At 34.7% G+C, this 13,383-nt stretch overlaps 1 protein-coding gene across 1 annotated transcript in view; it reads left to right on the top strand.

Moving 5' to 3' along the window:
- Positions 1 to 9,834, top strand: part of COL9A1 (collagen type IX alpha 1 chain) — a 124,411-nt gene extending 114,577 nt beyond the window's left edge. Inside the window, exons 36-37 of the mRNA XM_031968607.1 lie at positions 2,215 to 2,292; positions 8,874 to 9,834. Of these exons, the coding sequence (XP_031824467.1) occupies positions 2,215 to 2,292; positions 8,874 to 9,058 (263 nt within the window). The 3' untranslated portion in view covers positions 9,059 to 9,834. The remainder of the gene's footprint in view (positions 1 to 2,214; positions 2,293 to 8,873) is intronic.
- The last annotated feature ends 3,549 nt before the right edge of the window (positions 9,835 to 13,383 follow it).

Here is a 13,383-nt window from a genome sequence, read left to right on the forward strand (position 1 = left end):
GTCTTCAAGATTGAATATGGAAATAAATTTAGATTTTAGAATTCAATTGAAAACTCCATTTTAATTTATAATTCCCATCTCCTGTCTCCTGTGGATGCTGGTACCTTTGGAGGCAAGCCTTAAGAATGACGCTGATGAGTCATTTAAATTGCTAATTTTGAAGTAGCTTCTTAGCTGTTAGTTTTTAAAAGGATAATTGTAATATCTTAATGTAACATCATCATCCAGACACTTTATGGAAAATAACCAGGTCTAAAAGATTGGAGCTTATCTGAAAGAAGAGGTTTCCTTCTCTTCCACTTAAATTATATATTTGGATTCTTAATTAAAATGATTTTGAAAAGCTAGTCATTTCATTCTGAAAAATTCTTATATCAAGTAAGTACAATTAAGACAGAAGCACCATGAGTATGTAGGCCTTCATCTTAAGATTGCAGTATATAAGGATTCAATGGATATGTATTTATGTGTGTATACACAAATATACATATGCACATGCATACTGTATATGTAGGTAGTGATAAATATATATGCGTGTATTATATATACATATATGCTTATACATATACACTTATACATACATATATAATCTTATAGATATACAATTATACTTACACATATACTTATACACACACACACACACATATACACACACACACACATATATACACACACACACACACATATATATGTAAATACACACACATATAACTGAGTAGTACCCTGGATAGAAATCTGTTCCCATCTTGCCTAAATTACTTATTTGCTCTGTGACCCTGGGCAAGTCACCTAATCTGTTTGCTTCAGTTTTCTCAACTGTAAAATAGGGATAATAATAATAGCACCTACACTCTTCCATGGTTATTGGGAGGACCAAGTGAGATAATATTTGTAAAGCATTTCACATAGTACCTGGCATATAATAAGTGCTATATATAAAAGCTATTATTATTACTAAACATTTACCTTAACATTATAGAAAACTGCACAGGAATATTTGCTTATACAGTGACTGGTGACAGTCATGTCTTACTTTTTGAATTTTTGATATGGTAGTTGTTATTTTTGATTGACAAATGAGATGGTGATGAATCTGACATGAAACAGTTGTATGGGGGGGAATTGTTCTCCTTGTTGTAGAATATTACTGTATAATGTAAGGAGATGGAAAATAATATATTACTTGAGATTAGCAATAACATAGGCTGTCTGTTTATATGGGGAAGACCCTGCTAATGACAAAAAGCTACTGGCTTCCAGGATGTTGGCTTTGTTTTACAGACAGAAGATTGTGTCATTTCTGGACAACTGTCTTGCTGTATGTCATTGGCCAAATGTGGATGGCTTAGTGAGAACCTATCATTATTAGAAAAATAACTCAAAATATGTTTCTTTTTGATGGCAAACCAGGGATGTCTCACCATTTATTATTAGTATTTGTAGAGGGAAAAGGAAGGGTCATGTGATTTTATTGGTATAGAAAGGAAGGAAAGCATTTCTTAAGCACTTACAATATTATCTTATTTGATTTTCATAACTCTATGAATTAGGTGCTATTAGTTATCCCTGTTTTATAATTAAGGACACTGAGGCAGACACAAGTTCACTTGCCAAGGTTTATACAGCTAGAAAGAATCTAAATCTGGATTGGAACTCAGGACTTCCTGATTCCAGGAGCATCACTCCATCCACTGCAACAATTATCTATATTTCTAGGGAATTCCCAGATAAAGAAACTGTCTTCAACAATACAAGTCAGTATCCTCTCTGTCTGGAAAGTGGACACCAATTCTGAGAGATTGTGGCTTATCCAGAGTTACATGGTGATCATTGTCAGAGGAGAAAGCACTTGAACCCAGGGCTTCTTGGTGTCAAAGTCTGCTCTCCATCTTTTATAACCAGGGATGTCAAACTCAGAGAAATGGGGGCTCCATATTAACTTAGAAAACAACAAATTAATAATATCTATATATGTTTTTATTTATTTTGTTAAACATTTTCCAAATATATTTTAATTTGTTTGGGTTGTATTCAGTGTAGGTTGAGAATCGGATACCTCTGTATTACATGAGGTCTCATTCCAAGTTCTTACTATGCTTTAAAATATCACATTTGTGTTACCTAACTCTTTGACTTTCAATGCTATAAACAGGTAAGTTTTTTTTTTCCCTAAAAATAAGTGTGAAAAAATAACATTTGTGTAATTTGATGCAGGTGACTTAGGTGAAAGGGGTGAGAGAGGACCTCCTGGAAGAGGACCCAAAGGCTTACCAGGATCCATTGGTCTTCCAGGTAAAAAATTCTTTTCATTATATAAATGATTTGTACCCAGAACATAAAAATCTGGTTTTTTTGAGTATAATATGTGAAAATTTGTATCTCTTATTTTAAACAATTTGAAATACTTGAGAGATATTAAAGGTATCTAATGCCAATGCAATACCAAGGAAAAAACAAAAGAAAAAAAAGAAAAAAGGATAAGGAAGAATGTAGACTAATAGTCCAGTAATTCAGATGAATTGGAGAAAGGGCAATCAATTAGTATGAAGTCTGAATTATAGGTCATTTAAAAAGATATGACATTTTATTACTCAATTCCATAAAGTAACACAAACTATTAACTAAAAGATTTCCTCTATAATCTATTTAAATAAATAGAGGTCTGTAATTGATAGTCATTGTAGATGAAAAAAATAATAACCCACATTTATATAATGAAAAAGCTGTAGCATGTGTACTAGCTACATCATGGTAAAACCATCTCAGCAGATGGACTAACTGGGTAATGGATGAGCCTCAAACTAGTTAGGGAGGTACAGGGATATTTATCCCAGGTACATGATGACTTCCCTTGTGGAATGGGCAGATGAGAACGATTTGTTCCAAAGGCCAGCAAAACAGCTGAAGCAAGTTCTGTGGAAGCTTAGAGCTTTGTGAGACATGGAAGATGCCAGGATCATCCACTGTATCCCAGTTGCCTTGACTTTTGTCCTGCCATGGAGAGTGAGACTGACGACTTTATATAACTGTCTCACTTAAATCCAATTCTCTCACAAGGCACGACATCACCCATCATCCACTATTTTATCCAAACATGATATCACCAATCCTGTTTGACATCAAAGGATGAATAGCAATATGAATTATCTCAACTGAGTCTCACAACAAATCTTTGAGTTAGTTGCTATAATTGTCCAGTCTAGAGATAAACAAATAGAGGTCTATCAGTTTAGTCCTTTGTACTCCAAAATGTGTGAACAATTTCCCCAGAGTAACTCTGCACAACTTCATCCCCTGCTATACATCCCCATATACCAACACTAAAGAAGTAATCTTCAGCATAACCCTGTGGGAGTTATCACCAATTATCATATTAATTTGGTTTTCACTCCATTTTGTAGAATGAATAGCTAATGTCTAAAAATAGAAGTTGTATCTTGCTTCAAAGTAAATATTTAAAAACTCCTGGCTTGGTAGCTGGATCATTGAACTAAATCTATTCTAAATCGATGATGTTATGACTTTCTCACTTTCGAAAGATAGTAGATTTAATAAACATTTATGAGATTTGTTCTGAACTCTTTGCAACTTAGTGACAGAAGACTCTGGGGGTTTGGGTCCCCCAGAGGGGATGGGAAGCTTAGGTGCTTATATTTCCAGGGTAGTATCAGCCTCCTGCTGTTGCTGCTGCCTATAGTAAATATCAGTAGGAATTAGAGTAGAACTATCAATCCATTTAGAATTGATTCATAGCCTCAACTTGCATGGGAGCATCGGAGTAAGGCCTAGAAGACAATTCAGTGTAAGATCAATAGGCCCCTGTGGAATCATGTCTCAATTTATCTGCACCCAGTTAACTTAGGGGCCTTTTACCTTAGATTCTTGTGTCAACTTTAGTATAGATAGAATCCCAAAGCACCCATTTCCCTCACAGAGTGGTTAGTGTAGAAAATAAAAGAAAAACTGGGAATTTTGGGAAATTGGCTCTTGAAAACCTTTTTTCTCTTTTCTTTTTAAAATTGCCAAGGGTTTATGTAGTTTCATCACCACTGGTTTTCATTAATGTTAAAATTATGTCTTAGTTTCCGAATTTAATAATTCCTTTGCCCTTGGTGATATATTGTCTATTTAAAATGGCATTTTGAAAAAGTGAATAAATTTAGAAACAGAAAAAGCACTACTGTTAGAAAGCTGTTGATTCATGGGCCCTTCAAGAGGCTGACTAAGGACTGCCAAAGACCCTGGTGATTGATGAAAGGAAGAATTCTGCTGCATTCAAGGAGATGATAAGAGGAAGACTACACTAGACATTTCATTATTTAACATGATCTGATCCAGTGTATAATGCATGGAAGGAAGGAGAAAAGGAATTTACTGTTTCACAGTAGATGATTTTAGTTTTAATGAAACACTGATGCCATCTCTTTCTAAGTCAACAAGCATTTCCTAGGGGTTTACATGTGCCAGACACTGCTAAATGATAAGGATATGAAAAAAGGCCAAAAACCCAAAACAAACAAAATGAAAAACCTAAATCAAACAAAAAAAATTAACTCCTCCCAAAACAAAACTTACGCTTTCTCTCAAGCTCACAAGTTAATGGGCCTGGGAGACACTTATACCTAGCTGCCTACATTGCAGCTCTTGTAAACTGTTTTTCTCCCAATTTTATATGCAATTGGTTTTAGAATAAATGGCCTAATTGCTTGTGTAGATAATGTCATCCTCTACTATTGGTACCTATTTCATTTATTTGAGAGGTGAGAATAGGATTCTTAGAGGTTGATTAAAAATACGGAAAAGTTAAATGATTTGTCCAGAGTCACACAGCCAGTATAGCCCAGAAATTTAACTTGAAACAGCTTTCCTGACTTTGAGGGCAACTTTTTATTAGCTATAATCATGCTGTCTCTTGTTGAAAAGAGACATTTCCTTTCCATTTGCCTGGATATCAAAAAGGCGGTATAAAAGATTTTTACAAAATTTTTTACACAAATGATCCTGAATGACTTCTCATAATATCCCTATGAGGTTTGTGCTACAAATATTATCTTCCTTAATTTATAGATTAGGATCCAAGACTCAAAGAAAGGCAACTATATAACCCATAGTCATTTAACCAGTAAGCTCATAATTTTAAACTCCAAACTGGATACCTCCTTTGACTTTTCTGTTCCTAGAAAGGCATATTGGGAACAACCCAGCATAAAGTAGGACTAAAGATGACTGAGGGAACTATTTAATGTCATTCTATGATGGGTCCTATGGGAAAAAAAGTGATTAGGCATCAGATTGGAAAAACTGAAGATCGTCTGAGTTCCTCCTGAACCACTTCTTCACATTGGGGCTTCATTAATCTAATATAGATATCGTCCCATAAAGGGTAAAGTGTCCCCTTCCAGAATTTGGAGACAATTTCAAAAAGACTTTATTTAAAAAGTTGCTTTTGCAGTGTCTGTGAAAAAGATTTCTTGATATATTTCAAGGGATCATAGGAATTTAGGACTAGAAGAATTATGTTCCAATTTTCTTCTCATTTTTATTTTAAAGAAAAAAAATCTAAAAGTATATTTTCTGTGATTTTATTTTCAGCATTTTAATTCTACTGGTAGAAACATATGGGGTAGCTTCCCAGTTTGCATGCATTGCATCTGTCCCCTTCCCCTTCTGTCTCCTTTCTTTCCTCCTCCATTCCCTCTATGTCTCATCCTCTCCCACTTATTTCCTTGTACCTCCTTTTTTGTCACTCAGCTTCTCTTTATACTCCTGCTATTTCTCTCTATTTTTGTCTCTGTTTCTCTGTCTTTCTCTGTCTTACCTCTGTCTCTCTGTCTCTCATCTCTCAGTCTCTCTGTCTATATTTCTTTCTGTCTGTCTGTCTTTGTGTCTGTCTTCTTTGTCTCTGTCTCTTCCTAGCCCCTCTTTCCTTCTCATATTTCTCATTTTCATCTTCTTCCCTTTGGACCCTTCCTACTTCTGAAACATTGTGTTCGGTTCCAGGTGTCAGTTTAAACTGGAGAATTTCCAGTTGGGTGATGAAGGTTTTGAGTCTATTAATATGAATTCACCAGGTGAATAAATCTTGTTTAATCCAAAAAAAGAAAAGGTGCAGAGGAATAGGACAGCAAACTTGAAATATCAAAGAATTGTCATATGCAAGAGAGTTTAGATTTGTTTTCTTTGGCTTGAGGAGGCAGAAGCAGGAGCAATTGATAGAAAGAGAAAAAGAGGCATACTGAGGCTTGATCTTAGGGAAAAATTCCTACCAACCAGATCTATCCAAAATAGAGAGGATTGCTTTAAGAGGTGGAGGGCTTCCCCTCAACAAATCTTCATCTAGGTTATTGATTTGCCAGTCAATATTAAGTGGCTCTATGCTAAGCACTAGAGATAAAGATTCAAAGAGTACATATTCTCAAAGAACTTTCTTTCTAATTGGTATGTTACTGTTGGGCATTTTATGGTGGGGATAACTTTGTTAATGAGATAGACCAGGTGAATTCTGAGGTCCCTTCCAACTCAATTTCTGATTTTATTCCTTTCCTTTCTTTGAAATTTCTTTGTCTCTCATTTTTCTGGTTGTTTTCTCCAAGCCTCAGTGCTATCTGCAATCTTTGCTGTACTGTTATTGGAGAGAAAATTCTCTTAAATATTATCTAGTCCAACTCCCTCATTTTGCAGATAGTAAAATTGAGGGTTGGAAAAATGAAGTGCCATCCCCTAAGAGGTCATACAGATTGTAACAGACTAGGAATTTGAATTCAGGTCTTCTGACACCAAAGTCAAATCCAATTCAGTTCAACAAATGATAATAACAATAACAAAAACAACAACAGTAATATTTTTATTGTACTTACTATGTACTAGGCACTATGTTAAGCATTTTGCAGTTATTATCACATTTGATCATTATCTTATTTATTGATTTCATACCATGTGCAAGGCTTTTTGCTAGGCACTGAAATACAAAGATAAAAATCAAAGGTCCTGCCCTCAAGGAGTTTACATTTTATGGAATTTCACAGTACCATTCCACAATCAAAAGTAATATTGCTCTGCTATCTCAATTGCTGGGTTGTAAGGATGCCAATTTTTTTTCCTTTTCTTATTCTCAATTGTGGCTGATTATTGCTATTGTTTAGTTTGTTTCTTTTATTAACTGAGGTTACATAAGCTAGTTCCCTCTGATCTCCATTCTATTCATGAATCATACACTGCATATTTGAAGATGAGGAGAAGCTGGGGATCTGATGATTCTTTTAAGGAGATTCCTGTTGAGGGTGATAGAGCAAAGGTCAAGAAATTTGAGATAACTATGAAATATGAGCTTATGCAATAAATCCACTGGCCACATGTTTTTCCTCTTTCTTCTTCTTTTTTTCACAGTCTCTCATGTGTTGCTTATAAGCACTTAACACTTCAGGATTATTAGTCCATGGCATTTTATGAGCTATTTCCTTTATTAAAATTTTCTGATAAACAAACTTTCCTTCTAAATGTTAATTTTTAAAAAAGAGTACCAAGTTGTACTAGAGTTTAAAATGTTCCTTGGAAGCTTTCTACATCTATACTATAGATGTTAGGCTGATATTTTAATTATTTTATGAACTTCAAATAAACTGCTTCTTACATCAATTTCCTTAAAAATATACTGTGCCTTTAAGCACAAGCTGACCGTAACCCCCAAATATGAAACCCTCACTGTTCTAGGAAGGGCATTCTGGGCCAAAAATAATAAGCTGTGAATTTACAAAGGCCTGATCTGATATAGAAAGCCTTTTACAAAATTTCAGCAAACACAGCCCCTTTCATTTGAAAGTTTAACTAGGCTAAAATACTCTTGAGAATCTAACCTCCTGAATCAGTATCCATAGATATAGCACAATGCTGCCCTCCAGTGATTGTATAGAGAATGACATAGGTATTTATAAAAGTTGGAATTTTGATATTTCTTTAAAGCCTTGTTTTAAAGTTTAGCTAGGATATATTATAATCATTAAGTTAATGGTCTTACAAATATGTCCATAAAGAGAGCAAGTGGACATTAGCCAATGAAGTGGCTCTCCTACTTACCCTGGGATACATTAAAATTTTGTATGTAGTTTGTAAATTAACATTCCAGGAAGATAATCCATGGGAATGACTAATATTTTGGGGGGAATAAAGCACCTTGAGCAATTCATTTTTGGCCAGTAATATGAAAAAGTATCATCCTCTTCCCCTTTTATGGGCTTTGATATTATTTATGTACTCAAAGATCGTAACTCTAAGGCTGCTATGACCTCTCCTGGCATTCTGCCTTATTTACTCCTCAGGAATGGCATGAACACTGGGAGAATATATGGCTCAGAAAGGCTTCTCTGACCAAAACCACCCAACAAATTAATTGTAGCCTTGGGAACAAATGCCAAGGTTACTGGTTCACCAATACTTTATTGCTAGAACTAGACAATATGACAAAGCTGATTTCTTATGAGCTTTTCCAAGGAGTCATAAGACAAAATCCGTAGGGAAGATTGTTGAAGCTGGTCATTGACTTTCATGCTTAAGAGGAATCAGTGTGAAATTCTCATTATTGTGAATGCTCTGGAGCTGTGCCAAATTTCCCAGTTCTTCCTTGGTGTGGAATCTTGGTGATCTGGTGGCTAGGATTTCTTATTTCTACCACCATGGATCAAAAAAAGGAAGGAAGACCTTAGTCATTTATTAAACACCCAAATATATTGTACAGAATAAGTTAAATGATGGCAAGTTGAAAAGACCCCATCTATTCTATCCCCCCCACTTCCCCTATTTATACACATGTATATACACACATACACATACATACTCATAAATGTATTTTATTTATTTTCCTCCTTTTATCTCCCCAGGTGATCCAGGTCCAGCAAGCTATGGAAAAGAGGGACGGGATGGAGAGCGGGGCCCTCCAGGTCCTGCAGGAATTCCTGGAGTCCCTGGCCCTCCAGGCCCTGCTGGTCCCCCTGGTTTCTGTGAGCCAGCCTCCTGTACAGTCCAGGCTGGCCAGCGTGCTTTCAGCAAAGGTCCAGATCAGTGACAGGCCTAGTGGCTAATCACTGTTTCCACAGATAACGGCAAAAGGAAAAAAAAAAAAACTGAGGAGCAGTACACAAAGCCGCTGAATAAGCGGAAGACTTTCATTATTTTTTTTTAACATTATTACAAAAGTTATACTTGACAATCAGATTTAGAACAATGGTGCTATACAAGAAGACTTTTTTGTCTTTTTTCCTCAAGAGGAAAAACAAAGTTAAAGTTAACAAAACCAAATCCCTTTAAATAAAGACACTTCCCGGTGACCAGCAGCCCTAATTTATAGCGTGCTATATACGCACATAATGCTGTATGTTGGGCCCTTGGCCAATAAACACACAAAAAAGACTGTTTGGTTTCCCTCAGTTGCAGCATTATCAACTACTTATGCCTTATTCTCAGATCACAATTCCAACTCTTATGGAGAGCTTGCCACACTGCTTATGGAGACACTTGACACATTGACTTGACATTGGGATGTACATCTCCATCGATGTAATATTGCTGGGTGGCTAACACTGTCATGTTGAATGGCTTCCATAAGTCACACAAAATGGGTGTTCATTTTTGGTGATGATTTTTGGTGATCCTTATTGTTTTGGGAGATTAATTCCATCTTGGTTCCTTCTGTGACAAGACAAAGCAGCAGGGCAATGGGCCACTGTAAATGGAGTCATAATATCCAGAAATTCATATACTTTTATCAGTCAGGTTATTTATTTTAAAGATCTAAGTAACATCTTTCATTGTAACAAAAAAGAAATAAACACTGTTTCTTAACTCCTTGTATGTTTTTGAATTAATTGCCATGGTCAGTAATAACAACTGGCATTTATGTAACATTTTAAAATTTGCAGAGTTATATCTGTATCTATCTATCTATCTATCTTCTTAAAGAAAAGATATCTTGTGGTATTAGTGGGTAAAAAGCCAGTCTCAGAGTCAGGAAAACCTGGATTCAAATCCCACCTCAGATGCTTTATGGCAAACTACCAAATCTCTCAGCACCCCACAACTCTCTAAAATGATAAGTTTCAGAGAATAGTTGTTCACCTGCATTACTAGAATGAATTTCTTCACCTGTGATTCCTATATAAATATTTATTACAAGGGCTTTATTTTTATTTCTTTTTCTCAATAGGGAAGAAAGAGGTATAAAGAAGAAAAAATAAATATTAATTGAAAAAAGTTTTTTTTTAAGCAAAAGTAAAATAAATTGATGAAATTACAAGTACATATATAAAAAATTCTCGATAATATGAATTCAATTAGCAAAAAAGTGTGATTCACTCAGATCCCCAGACCAGAGAGGCATGAAGGGTGGTGACAGGCAGTCAAAATACTAGTGCTTAAGATGTACCATGTGCTAAAGTGCACAACATTAAATCTTGGGGAGTTCAAAGATGTAAGGTCCTATCCTCAAGGAGCTTACATTATAATGGAGGGGACAATATATAAATAAATAGGTATATATAGCATACATACATAATAAGTGGATCATTTATTCCTCTGAAAAAGGGCGGCACATTTTCTAAAAATTGTGAAGTTCCTGGGATTTCCATATTCTTCACAATGACAATTGTCACTTTCTAGAGACAGAATTGAAATTTCTCTCTATTTTTCTACTTTCTGTATAAGAAACAAAGGAAGAGATGACATTTTTGGGGAAGCCATCTATGCCAACACATGGATAATCTTTAAAGGCCATACGCAAAACTCAGTTCATGCAAAACCATTTCCAAGCTTACCTCTTCTCATTAAACAAAAAGTCATCTCATAGTGAGACAACGGGGCTCAAGGTTGGGCCCTCCATCTTCCAGACATCTTGTACAATTGTATTATTTTGATTTTTCTTCCAATATTTTATCTGAATTTATCATTTTCATTTTATGTCACACAAAGGTTGAGATACATGGTCCCAGGATACATAACAATAGATCAAAGGAGTCAGTGTCTTCAAGTTAGTAAAACTCAATTCTCTTAGATGAATGGAGGGACCTAATAATGTAATGATACATATATATGTCTGTATGTGTGTGTTTGTGTGTATATATATATATATATATATATATATATATACACACATATATATGTCTCTCTATATTTCATGGGCTATGCACTGGCTAAAAAAATACACATGGTTTTGCTTAGATGAATCAATCATCTAATCATCTTAGATTCTGTTTGTATTTCATCAGAACTGCTTAATAAATCTAATTCCTTGGAAAAATCTATAGGCATTCATAATGCTTATTGGCTGTAGAGATCAGTGCATTTTGCAGAGATCAACTCTGTTGTTATCTTCCCTTTTATCTTCTCTTCTGTCATATATCAAATAGTAAATAAATGTGTAGGAAATATAGGTTTCTGGTTAAAGTTCCCTAGGATGATGGTGGACTACTTTAGACAACACAATTCATCTTCAATTTAATAACTGCCAAGAAAGTCCATTCTTTTTTTTTTCAACAAGACACTTTTATTTGAACTAGAGTAAGATAATCAATACAAGAAAAGAAAAATTATATAACCAAATAAACACTTTCCCCAGTTATAATAACAGTCATAATAAAATAAAGAACAAATGTATTTGAAAAGTATATATTTAATCCAACTATTTTTAAAACCAGGTTCCTATTTTAAAATACTGTGTTCAAAAATTTCACAGCTCAAGTGAGAAATATTGGTTATGGAAATGAGTGCTTTCAAATAGAATAAGCAAAATGAACACCTTCAAAAGAGTAGGAACAATACATTGTAAATCTCAGGAAAGTGGATTAGTTTACAGTCATTAGTAGAGTATCATAAGACTTTCTATTGAATTGAAATGCAAACCCCCCCAAAAAACTGCTCAGCAGTTTCTTTACCTGGAGGAATTGAGGAATATGGGATTAAATCATGTATCTCTCTCTTTTTTCTTCTTTAATTCTCCCTAATCCAAGACGTAACAATGAGATGGATAAACTATCTTTTGGAATAACACTAAAAAAGGGAGTCAGATAAGCAGAGCTGGGTGGAAACTGGCAAGCTAGTGAAGTTCATCCGTGAGTCCCTTCTGGGGTAGGCCTCTCAGGTCTTATTAATTTTTATTGCAAAATATTAGACCATTTAGTTAAGATCACTTACTATGCAAGTCACTGCTCAGTCTAACTGGACAGTGACTCACTAGCATGTGTGATTTGGAGTAATTAATTTCACTGTCTGCCAGAATTTTAGCAGGAAGGGAATGAATAGTAAGCTCTTTGGAAAGTCTATTTATGGGCATTTGTGTTCAATTTTGTGTGTGTGTGTGTGGGGAGGAAGAAAGGAAGAAAAGAATAACTGAGCAAACATTTCCACATTCAGAAATATCACAGGATCGAACCTGGTTTCTGCAAACCTTAAAATTAGCTTCTCCTAAATCCTGCTTTTAATAGATACTTTTTTTTGTCTGTCTTTTTCTACCTTTACTAACACTTGCTTTACCCATCTTCTAGGGTGAGTAGGAGAATAAAAATGAATTCATGTGAAAAAACTTAAAAGCTCTTTATAAAGGCAAGATTTTGTTTACTATTTTTATTACTTTGGAATGGCTTTTTAAGTATTTGGTAGTCTTCCAAGCAAAGGCAGGCCAGGTATGACTTTAATTCTATGGTACTGTTCTTTTAAAAATTATACCATTTTAGGGCCAACCTTTTTTTTTTTTTATAGATAAGAAAACTGAGAGTCAGAGATCAAAGGATTAAGTAAGTATCTTGCTCAAGATTAAACAGCTTCATAGCTGGATCAGCACAGTCCATCATCTTCATCAATACAGTGACTCAAAAACTGAAATTCTAAATGACTAGTAGACACAACTAATTTGAAATCTACTTCTTTGATATATTTGTATTACAGCAATTTAGATTAAGCCCTTATTGCTTTTAAGTCAATGAAGGAAAAAATATCTAAATAGTTTTCCTGTGTGTATTTTGCCTTTTGGGTAAGGCTAGGTGATGAATGAAGATCTGAAGTTAGGAAATCTCACTTTCCTGAATTCAAATCTGGCCTTGGACATTACCTATGTGACCCTTAGCAAGTCACTTAACCCTGTTTACCTCTGTTTCCTCATATATAAAATGAGCTGAAAAAAGAAATGGCAAACCATTCTCCTGTTTTTGCAAAGAAAATGTCAAATTAAATCACCGAGTCAAATATAAATGAAATGACTGAACAACAAAAATTTTACCTTTGGGTTGTTTGGGAGGAACCATATTAGTTGGAGATTACATTTAACTTTGTATTCTGCCTAGGCCCTAATGAAATCCAAGGCTTGATAAAGATAAAATCATGTCATATATTCAAATAGATTTG

The sequence above is a fragment of the Sarcophilus harrisii genome, chromosome 4 (assembly GCF_902635505.1).
Source record: "Sarcophilus harrisii chromosome 4, mSarHar1.11, whole genome shotgun sequence".
Classification (NCBI taxonomy): Eukaryota; Metazoa; Chordata; class Mammalia; order Dasyuromorphia; family Dasyuridae; genus Sarcophilus; species Sarcophilus harrisii.